Source organism: Pseudocercospora fijiensis, assembly GCF_000340215.1.
Source record: "Pseudocercospora fijiensis CIRAD86 unplaced genomic scaffold MYCFIscaffold_3, whole genome shotgun sequence".
NCBI classification, from domain to species: Eukaryota; Fungi; Ascomycota; class Dothideomycetes; order Mycosphaerellales; family Mycosphaerellaceae; genus Pseudocercospora; species Pseudocercospora fijiensis.
This window is the reverse complement of record NW_006921534.1, coordinates 6229965-6252712: the sequence shown is the minus strand read 5'-3', so window position 1 is coordinate 6252712 and position 22748 is coordinate 6229965. Positions and strand designations below refer to the sequence as shown.

The window sequence follows — 22748 nt, the reverse complement described above, 5'->3', positions numbered from 1 at the left end:
AGAGTATTTTTATCTTACATTACTAAGCTATAACTCGTCTAAAGAAAAAGATATACGAAAGGGAATCTAAGAAGAATTTTTAAGTTTTAAATTCTAGATTGTATAACTAATAGTAGCTATATTATAAGAAAAATCTTAAAATAGATTTTTATTAAGTGAAACTATAAGGCCTAGGTTTTAGACTACTAAAAATAGTATATTAAGACAAGTTAAAAAAAACGCTAAAATTCTAAAATCTCTAACTTAGAGTTTTAAGCTATATAGCTTATTAATTAAGGAGGCAACGACTAAAAATTTTATTCTTTTCGAAAAAATATATATAAATTAGAGTATATTTGCTCTATATTATTACGCTATAACTCCCCTATATAAAAAGATATATTAAAAAGAACTTAAAGGGGCAAAGATTACGTTATTATCGCTACGGTTAGAAGTGCTATATTGACAATCTAGTACGTATAGGCCTCCCTAATCTACCTCCTAGTCGGTGAATTCAAAGTCCTCTTAAGGATAATACACTTCGAGACATTCGTACTACTCGAAGCAATATACGACATTCGCGATTTGAGATCGAATAGAATGCCTATTATCCCTCGCGTATCGTAACCTACGATTCCAAATAACTAGGGAGGCTATAGATCGGTACTTGCAAACAAGGAAGATTAAATTCTCGAGAACGAAACAAAAACAATTTTGCCACCTCTATACATCTAGAAGAGGATAAGAAAGACCCCAAACCCAAACCCAACGCCCAACTCCATGATTTCCCCCTTATTACAATAATCAAATGATTCAAATCTCCTCCAAAACCCTCCCCTCCCCACCCCCCACCGCAAACCCCTCCACAATCCCCCGAATCTCCTCCGCAATCTCCCTCGCCCTCTCATGACTAAACACCGTCTCATCGTACATCACCGCCAACTTATGCCTCCCCTCCACCGCCTTCGCCACCTCCACAACCAGCGCATAAGGCTGGTACATCCGGACCCGACTCTTGGCCAAAACCAACCACCTCCTCTCGTCGGGCGCACCGGCGGGTTCGAACGGCTGAAAAAGAAACAACGTGCGATTCCCGAACGCGTGGCGATCGAGACCCGCGGCCCGGTAGATGTCGTCGAGCCCGACGTTTCCGTGCTCGGTCATGTTCCAGAAGTTCTCTTGCGTGGCTTGGAGGAATTCTCGGAGGGTGGTGGTGCTTTCGTGAAGTTGGTGGCGGACGGGGAGGAAGTTGGCGAGCGTGCCGTTGATTGTCATGGGGTCGGGGAGGTCGACGTTGCGGCCGGAGAGGAGGTAGTCGAAGTTTACGTCGGGAGATTTGCTGGTGCGCGCGAGCCAGAGTTGGTATGCGGCCTGGAAGATGGAGGAGGGACTGACGCCGGTGGTGGAAGCGAGGGATTCGAGGTCGGTGGAGATGATGGAGCGGGTGGTGGCTGTGATTTTGGGGGAGGGGGTGGAGTGGAGGAATGTGTGGGTGCGTCCGGACATGGTTTGTTTCCAGTAGTTCAAGGAGGCGGCTTTTTCGGATTCGTAGATGTGGAAGGCGAAGTCTCGGAATTGGCCGTGTTCTGGAATGGGTTGGTCTGCGAGAATTGCTCCGAAATGGTCGTCGAAGATGCGCAACAAGGTGCCATCGTAGACGGCGTGGTTCAATTTCACCACGACATCGCACGAGCCGTCGGGATGTTTGAGCAAGGCGAATTTGATGAACGGCTTGCCGAAGACGAAACGGTCTTGCCAGAATTTTTCAATGAACTCTTCGGCGAATGTCTCGGACGGGCAATCGACGACCTCTAATTGCGGCGTGTGAGAGCGCAGCACGACGCCTGCCCACTCCTCATCGCTAACGGGGAGCCAGGATGTGCGCAGAATGTCGTTGGTTTGGATCAGTCGAGTTGTCGCCGATGTCCATTTGTCCATGTCAGTGCCAGCAGGCATGCGGCGAACCGTCATGAGCATCCACATCTGTTCTTCCCGGGATCCCTGACGGGCAAACTCCGCCTGGCCTGGTGGCGCTGGGTAAACTATTTGATCGGTCAGTCAAAGAATCTTTTACAAAGCGAGGAGCATATCTACTCACCATATTCGACATCTTCCGAGCTCAAGCCAGCCTCTTCCAACTTCCGTTCCACCTCGGGGCCCACCGCATACTGCTTTCTGCGTGCGGCATTGCTGCCGTCTTGCTGCTTCGGCTTCATGAGAGCCGCCATCTCGCTCAAACGTGGGCTTCTCAAGATATGGCTGACGCTGAGCGTGAATCCTGCCCTGCTAATGGCACTGGAAAGCGAAATCGCCGTGATGGAATCACCCCCGAGGGCCTTGAAGTCGGCCAAACGCCCGATCTCAGAGGCAGGGACGCCGAGGACGTTGCTCCACAGCTGCTCAAGCTTGGCTTCTGGGTCATTTGCAGGCGCGACGTACTGTTGAGCAGACTCGGCTCGGGACAGTGCATATTGTCGCAAAACACTGGCGTCAATCAGCTCGGCTTGGCTCTTCAGCGTTTTCCGATCGACCTTTCGGCTGGGCAGCTTGGGCAAGGCCCCGACAGGGAGTACGATGTTCGGAATCATGTAGGGCGTCAGTCCAGAGGTTGCCAGTCCGTCTCGAAGCAGTTTGAAGTCTTCGGCATGCTCATCAGCGCTCTGTATAGCAGTGGAGCCGGATTGAGCAAAGACACAGAAAGCTACCAGGCTCGGCTTGCCACTGACTTCTGTGACGATGACGGCAGCTTCCTCAACGACTCCCGTCTTCACGAGAGCAACCTCGATCTCGCCGAGCTCGATTCGATGGCCATGAATCTTGATCTGTCCGTCTTTACGACCGAGACAAGAGATCTCTCCCCCCGGCAGCCACCGTGCAAGGTCGCCGGTGCGGTATAGCCTGCCAACTTCAAGATCTGAACCATCCACGAACGCAGCGGAGGTCAGATCGTCTCTGTTGACATAGCCATCAGTCACCTGGGGTCCAGAAATGCAGAGCTCTCCAACAGCCCCGTACGGGACCAGGGACATTCCATTCGGGTCGACAATGAAAGCCATGACTGTCGGGAACGGCGCGCCGATATTGGAGATCAGATCACCTCGCTGAACATCTTTGGTCGTGACCACCATGCTCGTCTCGGTAGGGCCGTAGACATTCAGAATTTGATGATCTGGAGCCCACGCAGCCACGACATCTTTGGTCAGAGGTTCGCCTCCGACGATCAGCGTGGTCATGCTCGGCACTTCCGAGGGCTGCAGTAGCTTTGCCACCGTGGGTGTGATGATGGCTTGCTTGACATTCATGGACTGAATTGTGCCCGCTAGATTAGACAAGAGAACGTCTTGCGGTGCCATGCAGAGCGTTCCGCCCGTCGAAAGTGTGTTGAAGATGTCTTGAACTGACGCATCAAAGACATAGTTGGCGAACTGCAATGTCCTCCACTCACCGGAGCCCCGGCCTTCGGCTTCTTCCATACTAGTCACAGCGGCAGCCGCAGAGCGATGAGGGACCTTGACGCCTTTGGGCATCCCGCTGGATCCAGAAGTATAGATGATATACGCGAGGTGGTCCGGTGTGACTGAGATCTGGGGAGCCTCCACGTTCTCGGTGTCGAACGACATCTGATCGATGAGAACTGCGGGTAGACCATTTTCGGAGCAGAAATCCAAGTATCTCTCGTGTACGATCAAAGTTTTGGCTTGGACATCTTTCACAATGAAGAGATTGCGCTCGACCGGATTCTCTGGGTTGAGAGGAACGTAGGCTGCTCCGGCTTTCATGACCCCAAGAATGGCGACCATGGTGTCTATCGACTTGTCCAGCATTAGTGGGATTCGATCTCCAACACGAGCGCCAGTCTGGATGAGGTGATGAGCGAGGATATTGGCTCGTCGATCCAACTCTGCATAACTCAACTGCGTCTCGGCCTGCCAGTCAATGGCAATTGCCTCTGGTGTATTGACTGCATGCTGTTCAAAGCGGTGATGGAGCAGCTCCGGAGTCGGCACTCTGAGCGTGCTTCGATTGCTGAGAGCATTGTACAGATAGTCCTTCTCTTTCGGTCCGATGATGTCGACCTGAGAAACCATTTGCAATGGCTCTTGAACAATAGCGTCGATAGCAATGAGATACGAGTCCAGAATATACTGCAGTCGACGTTCCTCCAGACGGCCTGAAATTCGGAACAGGATCTGGCCATCTCTCTCCTCGACCTCCATGGTCGTGAAAGGATTGTCCCATTGCCAAGGCGGCCCGAATCGCTTGAAGACACGATCGGTGACCGGATCTTCCTCCGGGGAGACAAGAACATTGAGGAATGTATCGAATAAGTCCTGCTGCAGATTGGCTGAGGATAGAGCATTCCGCATACCGTAGTGCGCATGCTCGCTCAATGTCCTCACGTGGGCTCCAATGGCCCGAGCCACATCATCGAGTCGTGCTTCGGGATCTAATTGAGTACGTTGCGGGACCATTGCAAGGGTAGGACCGTCGATGCTGTCGATTCCAGAGACTGGTGTGTCCCGGCCACTGAGAGACGTCAGGAAGGTAACATCTGAAGTGCCGGTGTGCTTAGACAGCAAAATGGCCCAAGCAGCATAGAGGACCGCGCCGAGCGTAAGCCCGAGCTCTCTAAGCCGGTCTTGAAGGTCATTGGGCCTTGATACTGCAAGCTTCACCGTACTCGACGTCGGATACGGATTCAAAATGGTCGCCTCAGCGCCTGTGAGCTCCGTCTTCCAGAAGCGACGAGTCTTTGTATCATTGGTCTTGGCGATGTGGTTGACGTAGCGTTTGAACGGAGCACGTACAGCTGGTGTCAATCCAAAGTAGATAGCTGCAACGTCGTGGTACAGGAATCGGAACGACCAGAAGTCGAAGAGTGAATGATGCATGGAAACCACAAGCAGCCGCTGCGACAGGAGAGAAATGCGGAACAGCGGGCCATCCATGCTGAAGGGTTCTGCCTTGTCCTGTGCGAGGTAGCTGTCCAGATCCCGATCACTCCACGTCCATGGAAGTTGCATGTCGGATCGGATGGTTTGGAAGACAGATCTGCCATGTGCGATGAACGATGTCTTCAGGATATCGCTTCGTTGGAAGTAAGTCTCGAAGCTCTGCTTGAGTCTCTCGAGATCCAGGCCAGAGACCTCCCAAACACGACGATAGGTGTATGGATCATCCTTGGAGCCGAGCGAGGAGAGAAGATCCTGCTGTAAAGCTGTCGCTGGATACGCGTCCACAACGTTCGTGTCTTCGATTAGACTCCGACGCAGAGCACTGTCAGTGACCAATTCGAATGGCTGTGGATCTTCTTGTGTCTCGTCGCCAGGTAATTTCTCGTAGCTCACGGCGGCTTCTGCAATGGTCATATCGGATAGCAGCTCATTCAGGGTTGTCTGTAGCCTGTCCTTCCGCAGGGCCGCGAGAGCTTTGATGGCCTGTATCGAGCTGCCACCAAGCGCTACAAAACTGTGTTCGCGTTTGATCAAGTCCCGATCCACACCCAGAGCACTGGCCCACGCCGCGGCGATGGTCGTCTCCACAGCATCCTCGATCTGGCTACCTGCTTCCAGAGCAGAAGCATCCTGGATGAGTTGCTCCATGGTCATGCTTTCCACATGATTCTTGAATCGCAAGAGGTCCATTTTCCCATTGATATTCTTCGGAATCTCGTCAAGCCGCAGCCAGAAAGAGGGGACCATGTAGGAAGGAAGCTGTTCTTCAGCATGTTTGCGGACACTGGAAAGAGTCGACGTCCACTCTGCAGCGTCAAAGACGACCAGTCCAGCAACCAAAGTAGTGCGATCCGCCAGGTTAGCAGCAACAGTGATAACGTCTTGAACACTGGGATGCTTGAGGAGAGCAGAATTGACCTCAGACGGTTCAACTTTCTGTCCAGCGATCTTGGCTTGGAAATCAATGCGGCCAAGGATTTCGAACGACCCATCGTAGTTCATCCGTGCCAGATCACCCGTGCGGTAAAGCTTTCCGGGGCCGAAGGGGTTGTCAATGAAGACCTTTGCAGTCCTGAGGGGATCATTCAAGTATCCAATGCCGAGCTGTGGGCCTGCAAGTCCGAGCTCACCAGCGATTCCAAAGGCTGCGAGATCTGTTTTCCCCGGTTTCAATACAAAGGCACTGGTCGTATCTGCAGGTCGACCGACGATCCTTGGGTTTGAGGTGGATGTCAGGCGAGTGCCAAAATTGAGTTGCGTCACTTCGGAGAGACCGTAGGTGTTTCGTAACTCGACATGATCGGCCCACTCGGAGACCAGACTCTGCTGGATGCTTTCTGGAGAGGTGAAGATTTAGTTAGCCCATGCATTCAACTGTGTCTTCAAACCACCAACTCACCTCCAACCAGAGTGACTAGTTCTAAGCTTGGCACGTCCTGCGGGCGAATGGTGGACAATGCCGAAGGAGTGATACCCAAGCTCTGTACCCGCAAGTCCTTAATCAAGAATGCGAGGTCCTCTTGTAACCTTGACTTCGGTGCGATTATGAGTGTGCCACCATGGATAAGTGTTGAGAGCATCGTGCGCTGTGCGGCCGAAAATGTCGGATTATAGAAGAGGAGCCACCGTTCTCGACCATTCAGACTGTGATACGCCATACCGTTGGTAGCAGCACGATGGGTTAATACCACGCCCTTTGGCTTGCCGGTAGAGCCAGAGGTGTATATGATGTATGCTTTTTGCTCGGGTGAAATGGAGAGCTGAAGGTTGCAGCCATCGATCTCATGGCATTGCAGCCAGCAATGGGCGATGGCCACATCGACGTCGACTGTGCGCGGTAACATGTCCATGTATTGTTGGTTCGCAAGCACCGTGTTGGCCCCAGAAGCCTCGACAATCTGACGGTTACGTTCTGCAGGGCTCTGGGGATCCAGGATTGTGTAGGCGGCCCCAGACTTCAGGACAGAAAGCATGGCAACAATCATATCGATCGATCGATCCATGCAGATTGGGACAATGTCGTCTTTCTTGAGAGCGAGGTATCTCGCGAGCCGATTTGAAAGGCGGTTGAGCTCGCTGAAGGTGAGCTTTTCGTGCTGATCATTTTCGAGGGCGACCTTGTCGGGGTACTCTCTGACGGCCTCTTCAAACAGATGCACGATCGTGCTTGGATGTTCCCGCTTATTTGAACGATTGGTGCGCAATATCGAGACATGCTCCTCGCGGGAATCGATCTTGATATCGTCAATTGACGTGTGTGGCAGATATAGCTTGGACAGCGCATCGTCCAGGGCCGCAACGAAGTGTGACAGTAAGACCTCGGCCTCACGCCGTTCAAGCACCGAGCTGACGTCGAGTGAAAGCGATAAGGCTTGTCCTGATGATATATTGAGGACGAGAGGCAGGGTTGACGCGTCGCCATGAAAGCTGATGGGCGCCTTTGAGTAGTAGACGGAGGTCGGGAGAGGCCCCGGCAGCATGTGCTCGATCTCAGCATACTCCAGGAAGCTGTGGCGGAAGGCTTTCCGATGGAACGACTCAAGAGCCGAGACCAAATCGCCAAATTTCGCGCCCTCTGCAGCGCTCACGCGCACGGGATAGATATCGGCGGACGAGCACTTCTCGTCAAGGAGACTGCAAGCATGGTTGGCTGCACCAAAGACGATGTCGTCGGATCCCGTGTGTTGTCGAAGCACAATGGCCCACAGCGCCTCGAAGAAGATTTTCCGCTTGATGCCGTAGTCTTCCTCCACTTGCACCAGTTGCTTCTCCAATTGGTCGTCTTTGAGATCCGCAGTGATGACCAGGCGCTTATCAGACGTCGCAGACTTGTGTCCCGACGACCAGGTCGAGGAAAAGGTTTCCCTTCGCTCCAGGCCGCGAAGGCTGTCCGCCCAGAACTGCTGTGCCGCTTCGAAGCGTTCTAGCAGTGCCGCACGAATGGTAGCATATGGGTCTGGCAGCGACCCACTAAGCTGAGGGCCTCTCATGGTGGATGATGCTCAATGATGCTCGATGATGGGGATGATTTGTAAGTGAGGGCTCGCTACAAAAGATTTTCGCTCCTGAGGAATGGTGCTTGGTTTATAACACTCGCAGCCTGCCTGCCTACGGTTGCCACCATGGCACGACATGAGCCCGATGGCGGGAGCACGCAAGGTTGGAGAACACTACTCCTCGCCCCAACACACTGCAAAAAGCACCTGAGTCTTGTGCAAATGCTCACGGAAGTCAAAGATCCGGACAATCATGCTGGCGATCTGGACATCGAGGTTGTCCGTCGCAGCCTCGTTCTGCAAGCTAAGTCACATCACTGCTTCACACTGCGAGTGGACAGAAACTTGACCAGTGACACAGCTTGATGGCTGCTCATGTCTGTACGTACCGCATCTATCGGGCTGTGTCTCGAGAGCGCAGGCCTTTCGGTCCGAACGAGGACGAATGCACGCTGGCGATGGTCCCACAAGCAACGAGTCCTCCATCTCTACCTACGGATCACGATGTTTATCCAAGCGGTGGCAGACGATCTCTGTCTTCGGTTGGACGTATGAGCTTCAGCAGTATTGGCCCAACCTCCTTTACGAGCTTGACTGCGGGCCTCGATGTAGGAGTCGTGACAGGGAATCGAGTCGCCACTTCAGCTGCCCGTAATGTAGCTACAGCCCACCAGAACGGCGACATGCCCAGAATTATTCGCTTGAGCCCCATACATGTACGTAGACTGGGTCGTTGAGACACAATCAACGACCCAATGTGCAGATAGCTTCGTGCCTTTGGTGGAGATGCTTCCCTCCACATCCATACGACCAAAACGGTATAGTTGTTGTATTGTAGAAGATCAACGCGCGTGCAGCTTCCAGATGTCCGAGCGAGACGAGTAGGAGACGTCGGGACCTCCCCGTTGAGATGACGAAAATTCCAGGCAGCATCTGATGCCACATACGCGCCTCATCAACGACCCAGGCACCCAAATTCCCGCACCGTGAGCGCAAACACGCGAGTCAAGCGCGATCATACAGCCAGCGTCTGTACACTTCCGAGTGAAAATCATGACTGGGCGCAGACTGCTGCATCGCACGCTGCTCCTCGCTGTGGGCCTTGCTCCTCGAGGGTTTAGGAGATACCCACTTTCACCCCGAGGCGTTGCAACGCTGTCATGGCGTCCTTCGCACGGCCTACTCGTGTGAATCGAACAGCACCAGCACGTATGGCCATCGTCAGCGTAGCGTCGATGGAGCAATGGCCGTCGGCACGATCTCGCGGCTCTGCACATGGAATCCACGCTCCGATGACTGATGACGAGACGTCCATGTGGCACAGACGATGGCACGCTCAACATAAGCCCCCTGGTCAAACACATGGCCGCAGCTCAAGTTCATATTGGGAAGCTCGAGCAGGAATGCAAAGCTCCGTCAGTTGCCGGCAGGGCCATGCCAAGCCAGTGGTGAGAACTCTGCTACGGTACGGCCGTGCAAAGATCTAGATGGTAGCGTGGACACGGCACATGGCAGATCCCGGGCTCCGACCGCGTTGCCGAAAAACAACCACACGCGGCACTAAAATCCCAAAGCAATGGGACCGGCTAAGATAGTGGGCGACGGACGGATGGCCCGAGCCTAATTTCAAACGGTCCGGTGGTGATGCAATGCAATGGTTGCAGGAGTGAGATCCACCCTCGCCTGCCGTATTCCTGTGGGGCTGTCGAGGCTTTGCGAAGCATTACCAAGCATTTCCGTGACGGGGCAGTCCGAGCGTCCTTGGGCGTTTTCTTTTGTGTCGCCCGGGCAGATCTCTTCGCTCGCTTCTCTTCTCATACCATTCTGCTCAACACCCAACTCATTCTTCCACATTGCTCGACCAGAAACCACCACTCCATACGCTCATCGCTTATCATTGAGTCGAGTGTCGCAGCCATGGCCGAGCAGTCTTCAGAGGAAAAGACACGAACATCGGATTCATCCATCGAAGAGCAGCCCCCGGTGCCTGCAGTCAGTCCCCAATGCTCTTGCTCCATTCTTCACTTGGTTGCTGACGTCCCTCATCAGGTGGCTGCCGCGAATCCGCCTCCAAATGGAGGCTTGAGGGCCTGGCTGCAAGTCCTGGGCGCCTTCATTCTATTCTTCAATACATGGTGAGCATGCTCCACCATCCTGGCGTTGACAACGACATGTCATCTGATTGATAGCGTAGGGGCCTCGTCAACAGTTTTGGCGTCTTTCAGACATTCTACACCACCAATCTGCTCCGCGACGTTTCCGAGTCAGATATATCCTGGATCGGCTCCATCCAAGCATTCCTGTTGCTTATCGTTGGTGTCGTGACCGGGCCTCTCTTTGATGCTGGATACTTTTACCACCTGCTCTGCGGCGGAGGATTCCTCATCATCTTCGGCCAGTACATGACCAGCCTCTGTACAACATACTGGCAGGTCATGCTCGCGCAGGGCCTTGTCATCGGTCTTGGCTGCGGGTGTCTCTTCGTACCCAGCGTTGCCATTGTCTCGACTTATTTCACGAGTCGGAAATCTCTAGCGACAGGGATCGCAGCCAGCGGCAGCAGCATCGGCGGCATTATATACCCAGTCGTTTTTGCGAAACTCGAGCCACGTCTAGGCTTCCGAGATGCCACAATCGTCGTGGCATCGATAATGCTGGCAACAATGCTCGTTTGTATAGCAGTCATGCGCGTACGCGTCCTGCCACCCCAAAAGCGACGCCTACTAGACCTGAGCGCTTTCCGCGAGGTGCCATATACAGCGTTCAGTTTCGCCGAGTTTCTGGGTTTCATGGGCATGTGAGTATTTTCAACATAAAAACCAATCACCCTGTTGACGCATCTGCTGACATCTTTCAGGTACATCCCGTTCTTCTACATCCAGAGTTTTGCCTCGGCGCAGCAGATCACAGGCTCAAGTCTGGCGTTTTGGATGCTACCAATTATGAACGCCGCGTCTTCATTCGGGAGAATCATTCCGAATTTCTTCGCAGATAAGACTGGTCCTCTCAATATGCTGATACCCACTTCCGCGCTGGCGGCCGTCCTGGCATTCTGCTGGATTGCGGTCGATGGCCTCGCTGGACTGCTGGTATTCTGTATCATGTACGGCCTGTTTTCGGGCACTTTCGTCTCTCTCCCTCCGACTACTGTGGTCAGCCTCTCGCCAAGCTTATCGGTCGTGGGCACGAGGATGGGCATGAGCTTCTCTTTCGCGGCATTTGGCGTGCTGGTTGGCAATCCTGTTGCTGGCGCGATCCTCACTTCGCGAGGCTGGCTTGGTCTTCAGCTATTCTGTGCTTGCTCTGTGGTGGCAGCTGCAAGTGTCTGTGTGGTTGCGCGTTTTGCCAAAGCACCCGGCCTGTTCGAAAAAGCATGAAAATGCCATTTCTACGACAGAGCTGCAAGTAAGAGAGAAGCGAGGCTCGAAAGATCGCTTTGACGGGAGAAGGGACGGCCGTTCAACAGGACCAAAGCCCGGTCAGGGCTTGTCCTTTGACGGAAGAGCGATAGAAGGAGGACACACGAACTGGAGTACATAGCGAGTGGAGTACATAGCGAGTGGAGGGCAAGTACCGGGAACGGCAAAATTCGCATTATAATAGAAGTCTCGTTTTCCAGCTCATCTTGACAGCTTGGGTAAGATCTTGGAGAGACGGATAGCTCCAGGTAACCAGCAAGAAGTGATATGATGAGCCCAGTCATTTCGTCAGCCGGAAGTACGACTTCAATTCCACATGAGCACCGCAACCAGATCGTTGTATTGGATGAAGCACGAAAAGTCCCGATGGCATTTTCTTGCAGCATCATCGGGCATGGAAGCCCACGCTCCCGATGCCGATCGGTTGTCAAAGCCGTTCGGGATTGGAAAGCGGATCTAGCTGATGTGCCGTGTGCGTGATGATCATCAATTCTTGCATGCGGAAAGACTTTCGGATGTTCCAGCGTCTGAACACGTCGGAGGGCTAAAACGCTTAAGCTTGAGCAGCCAAAAGGCGATTTCAATTGGCAAAGATCCCTACTGGCCAAAATTGGGTGAGAAAAAAAGTAGCCTTCCGAGGTGTTCAGACGCCGTAGATCATTTTGACTCCTTGTGGGACCGGGCATATAGACAGGGGTGCAGAATGGGTCCACTAAGTCATTTGAGGTCCATCCCTGCAAGTCATGCGAGTGTGTGCGCAATATGTGGCATCTTTGAATGGCTCGATGTTCGTACCTGGTTTCGAAGCGTGAGGAAGTTCCAGCGATCGATCGTTGCGTCAGGTGGAGCCTGCCGGAGAACTAGCCTTGCAGAGGAAGCAGTGGTCCAAGGTTGAGATAGTACTTGGACTGTGCCCTGCATATGCAGAATGAATGGCGTGCGACAGCAGTGAGACATATTGACACTGCTGTAAAATTACGTCGCAGCAATATGGACAAGTCTCGGTCGTCGACTGGCAGCACGCGACGCAGTTGGGCAGCCAATCTTCGACATCTTCGACATACAGATCCGCATGAAACGAAAGCGAAATGCGACTTGGTGTCTAGTCCAGTCTACTGAATGTGGCGAGTCGTAATGAGCGATGTATAACCGCCATTCTGCAGGAACGAAGTCCCAAAACGTGGCAAGCTGGCTTCACACGCGGACCAATGCTAGCCAATGCAGCCTCGTGTCGTGAGGAGTGCAGACCAAAGCGCGCTGCCTGAATTGAAATTGGAGCATTGCCCATGCACCGCTGCGACCAGCCATGGCGCCGTTGTAGCTAGGACGCGTTGTCAGAGAGCACCTGCATTGCATCTTTCTGCCAGATTTGAGCCGAGCGGTAGAAGTTTTTCCAGGCCACGTAACAGGCCATATGGCTTAGCAATATTGATCAGAGTTGCGAGAAGATTCCATTCTCGAGGCGACATTGTGCTCTAAAGGTGTAGCCGTAGCGTTCGTCCTCTGTCCCATCACGATTCCTCGCAAATCCTGGAGTGTGCGACTGAAAGAACTGAAGCTCGCCCAACATGGCTTCTTGGAACAAGCGCGACATCACCAACGAGCATCTCCTTCCATACGTCGATTCCAATGATGCGTCACCAGAGGTCGCGTCGGCCCTGAACACGTTGCCATTTCAGCGCAACATCTTCAAGGTGAGTTGACAGGGCGGAAATGAAGGGGCGTTGATGGCGGAAGGGTACTGAGATTTCGCAGTTGCTTGCCAATGCTCCAAACCAAATGCCAATCTTCATGAAGCTTTTGAGCTCTTGCTGGAGTGCCGACAACTCGCTGCGCGCCACCGACTGGCAATTGGTTGTTCTGCGAACCGCGGCAACACTGAACGCGCCGTATGAGTGGGATGTCAATGCTCCAGTCGCTGAGGTTCTCGGCTTCACCGAAGCTCAGTTCAGCGCGCTCAAGGATGCGACCAGGCCGCTTCCAGAAGAACTGTTTACGCCACGCAAGAGGCTGTTGGCGAAGCTTGTTGACGAGGTCAATGCCAACAACATCGTGTCAGTGGAGAGCATGAAGGAGGCTCAAGGGGTGTTTGGGGATCGCGGAGTGGCCGAGTTCTTCTTCTTGAATGGTGTGTATGGCTTTTTGGCGCGTTTCATGAACAGCGCGCGCATCGACTTTGATCCGCCCATCCCGGGTCTGGAGGACATGTTGCGGAAATACAATGCGGCGGCCATCGAGAAGGAGAAGGCGTATACCGATTAGGTGGTCGAGGTCGGATGGTCAGGAGATGTCGTGATGTCAGATAGACTGTATGCAGTACATGTAGAGGATGCTTAAGCTTTCATCTCCGCCCGCTGCCGAGAACCTTCGCCCCTCGAATGTCGGGCCGCTGCGGCTTGGCAACATCCACCGCACAGCAGCGTGCACGACAGGCATCAAGGCAGCAAGCCAAGATATACCTCAGGCTGCAACACGTGATGGTCTGAGAAAACTTCAAACTCAGAAAAGATTCTCTTTGTACTTATTCACAGCACCACTACCTGCTTCTTCAACCCAAGCGGGCGTCGAACAGCCTTGCCCAGCGCCGCTCGCACTCGGGCCTCGAACTCTCCCACCGCCTCGTCTCCTCCCCGCCAAGCAATCGTCTCGACCTCGGGGGTCCTGAGGCGTCCCTGGCGCAGCAGGTCGACGAACCACGCCAATAGCCCTTCCACTTCCGCATTGCTGCGACTGGCGAGCTGTTGCGAGAGGCGGAAGTTGCGGAACTTGATCTGCTTCCAGAACAGAAGCTCTTGCGTCAATCGCAACACCCCCTCTCCCCCACCAAGCGACCCATAATTCACGAACGTCGCATTGGGGGCTAGCAGTCGCGCCAGGTGCTCGGCGCTGTCTCCGAACACCGCGTCGAGCGCCAGCACGATCCGCTTTCCTTGGACGGCCGCTGCCAAGGCTGCGTCGGCGGCGGGCCCATGCTTGGCGAGATCTTCCCCGGTGACCACGACGTCGGCGCCTTGAGCGTGGAGGAGCCTTTTCGCCGCTTCCAAGTCCCCCGCATCTCGCTCCCGCACCACCGCGACAGCATGGCAGCCACGCAGGCGCGCGAATTGAATTGCCATTTGAGGAATCGTGCCCAGGCCGGCATTAACCACCACCCAGTCTCCGGGCTTCAGAACGGCCGTGTCCTCAATCAAGAGATATCCCGGCGCGAATCCCATCTTCAGGAGCGCTCCTGCAATAGGATCGGCTTCTCTTGGAAGCTTGATGACTGATTTCCCAGGTAGAATCGCAAGCTCGCGCCATGTGCCCAGCCCATGCGAACGGGGTAGAACCAGGTCTCCCGGTTGAAGGAGATCAACACCGCTTCCAACACGCTCGATCCGAGCGATGCCGTCGTTGCCTGCGATTCGAGATCCGTCGGGATGTTGATATACTGGTTTGACGGGATACTTCCCGGCGATGGCCATCAAGTCCTGTGGATTGATCGGAAAGGCCAGGTAACGCACCAATACATCCTCTGATCCCAACTCCATGTTCGGGGTCAGGTGTTCGCATGGCTGTACTTTGATTGCTGAGGCGGCATCAGCCGACTCGGAGGAAAACGTCAATGCGAGCGGAGACATGACTGCTGGTTGTTTTGCTACTCTGGCGCAAGCGTTGAATGGGATGGTCTTTGACTGTGCTAACCGGCAATTTGTATTTTTCACACAATGATACCTCACTGCTCCGGTGTGATCGAGCCCTCGATCGCCAGCGGCATACCCTGCCAATCGGGACCCACATGGCACTTACGCCAAAATCGGCGAATTGTTTAGCCCTTCATTGCGACATCATCTGACGCACGCACTAACAGGGCTTGTCTGCGCTTGTCTGCACATGGTACAGCGACTGAACACGTTGGAGGGCTAGAACGCTTAAGCTTGACAAGGCAAAAAGAGATTTCAATGCGCAGAGATCCCTGCTAGCTATAATTTGGGGAGCAAACAGTAGCCTTCCGAGGTTTTCAGACGCTATACGTAGCACGCCTTACAGCTCGTGCCATATGGATACGCATAGAACGCTGTCTCAGTGCAGGCAGCTAACTCGCCCTTGCACGCGTAATCAGAAACAATTAGTCACGGATGTACGAAAGTCATACGTGCGAGAGGGAGTTGTGGTCTATAAAGCGTTTCTGTGAGTACCGTTGATCTCAGAAAATCATACCTCGCGCAGACCAATATGACCAACGACGTGACGACGACGACTCCCACTTGGCGAGAGATTGGCCGCAAGAAGCGTGAGCAGGTTCGTGCATCGCTTCCCACGCAATGGTGTCTTTCAAATGTCCCCTCCGCGCAAGAAGAACCCAATGCACTGGCTTTCTCCCGAACACATCTCTCTGCCAGAGAGATTGAGATCACAGAGCACTACTCTGCGAGCCAACTCTTGCAGCTCCTGGCAAACGGCAGCCTTTCGGCGACTGAAGTTCTCGAGGCATTCGCTCACCGTGCCACGATCGCCCATCAACTGGTGAGTTCGACATTCCTCGATCAAGTCAAAATATCTAACCGTAACCATAGACCAACTGTCTAAGCGAAGTCTTCTTCGACGAGGCTAAAGCTCAAGCTCAGCGACTGGACCAATATTACGCCGAACATGGCAAGCCCATTGGCCCGCTGCACGGTTTGCCCGTGTCGTTGAAAGATCAATTCCGAGTCAAAGGTGTCGAGACGTCGCTTGGATACATTTCGTGGCTGGGCAAAGTCGAGACCGAAGAGAGCGAGTCCTGGCTCGTATCACGACTCCGAGAAATGGGAGCTGTCCTCTACTGCAAGACGAATGTTCCTTCGAGCTTGATGGTGCGCATGCCCGGAGAAGGAATCAGGATGATTGGGCACGAACTGACTTCCTTCCCATACCAGGCTATTGAAACCAACAATAATATCATTGGGTACACCACCAATGCCCACAATCGATTATTGTCATCAGGTGGATCTTCGGGAGGTATGTCTATCATGCAAGTTCCGACGACGAAAAGAAAAATTGTGGCTGATCGATCAATTTCCGTCTCTAGGAGAGGCTGCATTGTTAGCCATGCGAGGAAGCATTCTCGGGCTTGGATCAGATGTTGGTAAGTACCTATCAACGACCCGTACAGATCAAACGTGGACTGTCAGCACGATCGACTAAACCATGCTCCAACAGGTGCCTCAATCCGCCAACCCAGCGCCTACAACGGCATCGTCGGCATCAAACCCACATCCACTCGATTCCCCTACCTAGGAATCGCCAACAGCGTAAGTTCCTCACCCAATCCCATCCCATCCCATCCCCAGTGATCTAACCCATCCCCCAACAAAGATGGAAGGCCAAACAATCGTGCGCTCCTCAATCGGCGTCATGGGCCACACCATCCCCGACCTCCGCCTCCTCACAAAAACCATCCTCTCTCTCGAACCCTGGAACTCAGACCCCAACGTCGTCCCAATCCCCTGGCGCCAAGAAATGGAAACACAAATCCGTGACAAGATCCGAGAGAAAAACCTCGTATTCGGTGTGATTCGCAATGATGGAATCGTCACTCCTCATCCGCCGATTTTGCGGGCGGTTGATGAGACGGTCGCTGCGCTGAAAGCGAATGGGTATAAGGTATGCTTTCCTCTCTCTCTCTCTCACTCACACATCGAATCACCTTCCGCGAAGAATCCGAAATCTGAAAACCATATACACACAGGTCATCGAAATCTCTCCACCCTCCCACTCCGAAGCCTTCCAAATCCTCTGGAACACCTTCGCCGCCGACGGCGGAACAGAAATCCACTCCACCCTCACCCAATCCGGCGAACCCCCCGTCCCCGAACTCGCAATCTCATACGGAGAAAAACTCGGTACGTCTCCCATTCCCCTCAATCCCCTCCCTACTAACATTCCTCCCCCCAGGCCACCTCCCCCCCACCCCCCTAAACGAAACCTGGACCCTCACCACGCAAAAACACGCCTACGAAACCCGCTACGCCGCCTTCTGGCGCGCCCACGACCTCGACGCGATCATCTGTCCCGCGGCGCCGACGCTGTCGCACAGACCCGGCGAGGGAAGGTATTTTGGGTATACGGGGGTGTGGAATGTTTTGGATTATTCGGCTGTGACGGTGAGGAGTGGACGAAGGGCGGAGAAGGAGGGGGATGATGGGAAGATAAAGACTAAAGAGGGTTTGGATGGGGAGGTTATGGGGCAGTGTGAGTGGATCTTATTAACCTTTTCTTGAATTGTGTTTTGGGTTGGACTGACTTTTTTTTTTACAGATGATCCGGAATTATTCGATGGGATGCCGATTGGTTTGCAGGTTGTTTGTCGGAAGTTTGAAGAGGAGAAGGTGCTTGCGATTGCGGAGGAGGTTGAGACTATATTGCTCGGGAAGGATTAGAGTCGAGTTACTCAAGCGGATTGAAGAAGAAGAGAATGTTTTCCATTGTTGTGTCGCTATACAAAATCCAAAAAAGTTCCCGAGTCGCTTCTATCTCCGCACATGCCAAAACGGTAAACCTCCTTCGCTAGGGGTACCAAATACAATAAATATCGACATTATCGTTCCGGCATCATGAGCGCTACACACTCTCCTTCTTCGGTGTCATTTCCGCGGCCTCCGCCGCAGCCTCCTCTTTACTCGAACTCTCTTGTCCAGGATTCGCCATTTCATATTCCAGCATCTTGATAAAGCGATAGAAACCAAAAGCTATGAAAGCACCAGCGCAAGGACCGATCCCTGCAAACAAAAAAACGTCAGTGACACTGACACGATGAGATGCGAAACGTTGGGGCGAAACTTACAGTAAATCCAATGTTCGGAATCCCAAACGCCGGAGATGACACAAGGACCGAAAGATCGGGCCGGATTCAGACTTCCGCCTGTATAATAGACACCGACCATTTCGGCGATGAAGAGGGCGAGACCGATACCGATTGGGGCCATGAAGGTTGCTTTGTGCTTTTCGTTTGCCAGCATGTAGATTGTGAAGACGAGTTCGGCGGTGAGGAGGGCTTCGATCTACGCTTTGGTTAGCTGGGGGATGATGGTATAAGTGAGTGTCGCACTACTCACAAAGACACCTCGGACGACGGATGTGCCGTCGGATAATGTGGTGCGCACGTTGAATGTTGTTGGGAAGAGTACGGATACGATGTAGGAGCTGAAGATCGCACCGCAAATCTGCGCGCCGACCAGCAAGACTGCTCGTACGACTCCTACACCTTGGACGATGACCATCGCGAGAGTGACGGCGGGATTGAATCTGCGGGATTCTGTCAGCAAAATTCTTTGTGTGGTGATGAGACGGTAACTTACAGTCCACCTGAAATACGGAAGAAGACCCAAACATTCACCATCAGACTGAAGCCGAATGATAGCGAGATGTAGAGCAGCACAATGGGACTAAAACCAGTCGATGCGTTCGTTGTGGTCTGATCTTGATTCCCGCTGGATCCGATGTTGGCGACTTGTGTACCGGCAAATGCAAAGAACAAGAACATGGTCGTCCCGAAGAATTCACCCAGTGTAGCGACGAAATCTGTTCGTAGTCAGTCAAAAGTCCTCTGCCCTACAACTTCGCTCGATTCGACTCACGAGCTTTCACGGATTTATTCATCCATTCGGTGAAGGGCAATCGATAGATGATTTCCGGCGGCGGAGTTGCGCTCTTCTCGCTTGGTGGCTTTCTAGCTCGTCTTCGAAGTGGTCTCTCGTCATCATCAGGGTCGTCGTCGTATTCCGAATACGGAGGCCCTCGTCGCGTGGGAGGACCGCGTCCGCCACCACCAACCTGAGACCTCCACTCATCCGACTCTCTCAGAGAACCCATGCGTCGGTGTGGTCGGTTGTAGTAGTCCGCATCTTCGCCCCAGTAATCGGCAGCAGCTGTGGTTCGGGCGGATCGCATGGTATTCGACCGCATGGGTCGACCGTAGTCATGAGGAGGGCGAGGATAGAAAGGACGTTCGTATTCGTCGTACTCGGTGGGTGGTGGTGGTCCCCATCTCATGACCTGCTGCCGAGAAGGATTCCGCTGAGGTGGAGGAGCTTGGCTCTGGCTATCGTCGCCGAAGTCGAATTCTAGACGAGGGAAGTGTGAGCCTTCCATATTTGAGGCATTGCTGGGTTTTCTTGACCGCGCCGTAGACTGATGTCTGGGCGGCGTTACTCCGACTGGAGGCACACCTTGATACTGCTTGTTGTCTGAGGGATGAGCCTCGGGAGCAGGAGTCTGAGCCTCGAGGTCCGGGGTAGCGGCAGCAGCAGCAGCAGCTCCCACAGGCTGCTCAAAGAGAGGCGTGGGCGTTGCCATGTTGGCGGGTTGTGATGTCGGAGGATCAATGTGTCTTGGTGGGTTGCGAACCGGTCCAAGTCGGTAGCTTGCAAAGTCGGGCAGGTCAGGGAGGACTTCTGAAGATCGAGTAGAAGCTCCAGCAATGTCGTGATCAGAGAACATGTGTACAACAGTGAAAGCAGCAGCAGGCGTATGAAAGTTATACGTATGTGGGTGGTGCCGACGGAAAGGGAAAAAAACGATGGCCAAGTGATGGCTGGCGGATCATTGGACCTACAAAAGGCGTTTTCAGCTACAACCTTACCGACGGTGTCGACTTGATTCGACCCCCGCCATCGAGCAGGCTGCAATTTGCCCTGAAGTCAGCGGGTCCAGAAAAGTGTCGCGCAATCCGCCATCTTGTGCAGCGGTATCCGCTCGATCTCGAGCCCCGAGTTAGAGATCGAGTCGACGTGGCCAGGGAGGCCTTGTCAACACAGCCTTGCGCGGCTGCAGGTCGGGCGTGAGCAGGGGTTGGCCAGGTACACAGCAGGACAAGTCGCGCGGTGAGTGGAGGATGCACGCATTCCGGGGCCTGCGATTGCGACACGCGATGAAATGACGACGGCGGGCACCCACTATTCTAGTCGAGACTGTCGAGTGCCGGGGCCTGGTTGCCTATAGCAAAATGCCGGCCGACATGGGTTGTGACGGTGACGGCTTCCTTCAGACGTGGCTGGCGAGAAGTTCGGCGGCGCGTTGACGTCTATTGTCGACACGCCATGCTGGTCCTCTCGAGACGTTCGCAGGCCGTCGCATGCGGATGATCCAATTGTCCGTGTGCACACGGGATCCACGACGTCCGTCGTCCGGGTGGAGCTGCTCTTGCTGTGATACGGCCAGAGTTCCACGCCACAAGGCTGGTAGCGACGTCGACCTCATCAGCACGGAGAGAGGTGGCGTGGAGTGGTGGTACAGACCGAAACGAAGACGGGGGAGTGTGGTAAGAGTCTAATTAAGTCGGCGCGTGAGACAGGACACGCTCATGTTGGCGACTCATGCGATGCATAAACATAGAACACGCGAAAGAAATAGAGGTGGGGTGGGATTGGGAATGTGTAGGAGGAAGAAACCGGTGCGGGAACAGCCGGCGGCGTGATCTCCGTCGAATTTGGCGGGCGCCTGTTCAAAGCCTGTTCAATTCGCCTCGCAATTGGAAAAGTTGGACGTGTCTCAAGAAGATCGTCGACCTCCGCGAGCACCGACTCGTTCAAACGTCACACCACCATCATGGCGACGGGCAAAGCAGCGCGCATGCCGAGCCTGATCTATGGCACGGCATGGAAAGCTGACGGCACCAGAGTGTTGGTCGAGCAGGCCATCTCCAACGGCTTTCGCGGTATCGATACTGCCGCACAGCCAAAGCACTATCAGGAACACCTGGTAGGCGCGGGCATCCGTGACGCCATCGAAGCTGGAAAGACGCGCCGTGAAGATCTCTACCTGCAGACCAAGTACACTTCAGTCTCGGGGCAAGATCCCAGACAGATGCCGTACGATCCCAAAAGCAGTCTCGCCGATCAAGTGAATGCGTCGGTGGCAAGCTCGCTGCATAACCTTCGACATAATACCGGACACGCATCGAGCCCAGCTTACCTCGATTGTCTTGTTCTCCACTCTCCACTTTCCACCATGGCGAGGACGCAGGAGGCGTGGAGAGCGATGGAGACGCATGTTCCTCACGCCGTCAGGACGCTCGGCATTTCGAACTGCTATGACCTACCCGTGTTACAGGCCCTTTACGACTCAGCGACTGTGAAACCGTCGGTGGTTCAGAATCGCTTCTACGCCGACACTGCCTACGATCCTGACATCAGACATTTCTGCAACGAAAAGGGAGTCGTCTACCAAACCTTCTGGACTCTGACGGCAAACCCACGACTGCTGAAATCGGAGCCTGTTGCGTTCGTTGCAGATCGTGTGAACGTGAGTAGAGCTGTCGCTCTCTACGCCTTGGTGCTGGGTCTGGGCAATGTGCGAATCCTCAATGGCACCAAGAATCCCAGCACCATGGCAGAAGACCTGGCTGGTGTGGAAGCGGTGAAAGGGTGGAGTGCCACGCAGAGGAGCGATTGGGACAAGGCGCTGGAAGCATTCACGTCTTTGCTACGATGAGCTGGCGACGTGCAACGCTCCGATCACAAGCACAATTTCCCTTCCTCGACTCTCGTGCAGCAGACCACCTATCTATTCAATGAGATGAAAATTCTGGTGGTTCACGTATCCACCATCTCTTGTTGACAGCTGCCGAAAACTCAAAATTTGCCAAGGTCGTCGCGGCGTGTTGTGAAGGAAGCACAGCACTTTGACAGCCACGCCTTCGGGAGGCATGGTATGGTGCAATTTGCATCCACAAACGACACTTATCACGCACTCGGCCTGGGCCTGAGCGAAGATCCGTGCTGTTGTCGCGCGTGCAAAACTGGAAGGAGCGGTCTTCGGCCATCATCATGGTTACCGTACATCCTCACATCCAACCCTCGATTCGACACATCAGACTTCGCAGCTCCTCCATCAACACCATACAATTCCCCACGACCAGAACTCCGCAGTCCGTCGTATTCACGAGCCGTGGAAGTGGGAGCTCTCTGTCACCAACTCTCTCGCAGGGATCTCGCTGCTTCGGCATAGAATACTTATTACACCTTGTCAGCCACACCGCCCAGCAACGCAACGCAACGCAACGCAACGCAACGCAACGCGAAAGAATGGCGCGATTCTACCTGGTTCATCAGCAGCACAGACAAATGCTGCGTCCAGCCAGCACACACATCATTGAACGCCTGCACGTCAGACTTCTCGAACGAAAATCCCGTGCATCCATCCCACCGCTTCTCCCGCCTTGCGTTCACCCAGCATAGAACTATTCTTGACATTGACAACTGCATATAATAACAAACAAACTTTGTTCGAATCTCCAGCCTTGCGTTCCCCCTCACAAAACAGCCAGCCAGCCAGCCAGCCAGCACAGACATTGTTGACAGATGTCAAGACTTTTTCCTCCCCCTCCCTCCCGGGCATGCCATCTCCAGCCTAGCGTTAAAATGAAACCTGCCTGCATG

At 53.8% G+C, this 22748-nt stretch overlaps 7 protein-coding genes across 7 annotated transcripts; 4 read left to right on the top strand and 3 right to left on the bottom strand.

The window, feature by feature from the left end:
- Positions 1-792: 792 nt before the first annotated feature.
- On the bottom strand, positions 793-7924 carry MYCFIDRAFT_135309 (uncharacterized protein; the record flags this gene model as incomplete). Its single annotated transcript, XM_007927467.1, has 4 exons — positions 793-2021; positions 2078-5407; positions 5492-6271; positions 6334-7924. 4 exons carry the CDS (start codon positions 7922-7924, stop codon positions 793-795), a joined length of 6930 nt encoding a protein of 2309 aa, XP_007925658.1.
- Positions 7925-9333: 1409 nt separating this feature from the next.
- MYCFIDRAFT_65738 (uncharacterized protein) lies at positions 9334-11307 on the top strand (the record flags this gene model as incomplete). The annotated part of the gene is made up of 4 exons (XM_007926145.1): positions 9334-9378; positions 9980-10065; positions 10125-10727; positions 10788-11307. The coding sequence occupies 4 exons, from the start codon at positions 9334-9336 to the stop codon at positions 11305-11307; spliced, it is 1254 nt and encodes a 417-aa protein (XP_007924336.1).
- A 1610-nt stretch (positions 11308-12917) lies between these two features.
- Positions 12918-13611, top strand: MYCFIDRAFT_46679 (uncharacterized protein; the record flags this gene model as incomplete). The annotated part of the gene is made up of 2 exons (XM_007926082.1): positions 12918-13043; positions 13105-13611. 2 exons carry the CDS (start codon positions 12918-12920, stop codon positions 13609-13611), a joined length of 633 nt encoding a protein of 210 aa, XP_007924273.1.
- Positions 13612-13847: 236 nt separating this feature from the next.
- On the bottom strand, positions 13848-15022 carry MYCFIDRAFT_211068 (uncharacterized protein). Its single transcript, XM_007927466.1, has one exon. The coding sequence runs from the start codon at positions 14967-14969 to the stop codon at positions 13875-13877; it is 1095 nt and encodes a 364-aa protein (XP_007925657.1). The 5' UTR covers positions 14970-15022; the 3' UTR covers positions 13848-13874.
- A 382-nt stretch (positions 15023-15404) lies between these two features.
- MYCFIDRAFT_54362 (uncharacterized protein) lies at positions 15405-17799 on the top strand. The gene is made up of 9 exons (XM_007926110.1): positions 15405-15855; positions 15906-16184; positions 16248-16329; positions 16400-16456; positions 16531-16622; positions 16687-16974; positions 17060-17213; positions 17266-17562; positions 17629-17799. Exons 1-9 carry the CDS (start codon positions 15565-15567, stop codon positions 17748-17750), a joined length of 1662 nt encoding a protein of 553 aa, XP_007924301.1. The 5' UTR covers positions 15405-15564; the 3' UTR covers positions 17751-17799.
- Positions 17800-17931: 132 nt separating this feature from the next.
- MYCFIDRAFT_134906 (uncharacterized protein) lies at positions 17932-18889 on the bottom strand (the record flags this gene model as incomplete). Its single annotated transcript, XM_007927465.1, has 4 exons — positions 17932-18089; positions 18155-18371; positions 18426-18615; positions 18669-18889. Coding segments are annotated over 4 exons (786 nt in total), but the record flags the coding sequence as incomplete, so codon positions are not given.
- A 2027-nt stretch (positions 18890-20916) lies between these two features.
- MYCFIDRAFT_85270 (uncharacterized protein) lies at positions 20917-21801 on the top strand (the record flags this gene model as incomplete). The annotated part of the gene is made up of 1 exon (XM_007927464.1): positions 20917-21801. One exon carries the CDS (start codon positions 20917-20919, stop codon positions 21799-21801), a length of 885 nt encoding a protein of 294 aa, XP_007925655.1.
- Positions 21802-22748: the final 947 nt, after the last annotated feature.

What these genes read in the sequence shown, in the direction of transcription:
- MYCFIDRAFT_54362 (XM_007926110.1), top strand. Translation starts at nt 15,565, where the DNA reads ATGACCAACGACGTGACGACGACGACTCCCACTTGGCGAGAGATTGGC. An exon ending in ATGTTCCTTCGAGCTTGATG is followed by an intron (nt 16,185 to 16,247) that starts GTGCGCATGCCC and finishes TTCCCATACCAG; the next exon opens with GCTATTGAAACCAACAATAA. An exon ending in CGGGCTTGGATCAGATGTTG is followed by an intron (nt 16,457 to 16,530) that starts GTAAGTACCTAT and finishes ATGCTCCAACAG; the next exon opens with GTGCCTCAATCCGCCAACCC.
- MYCFIDRAFT_211068 (XM_007927466.1), bottom strand. Translation starts at nt 14,969, where the DNA reads ATGTCTCCGCTCGCATTGACGTTTTCCTCCGAGTCGGCTGATGCCGCC.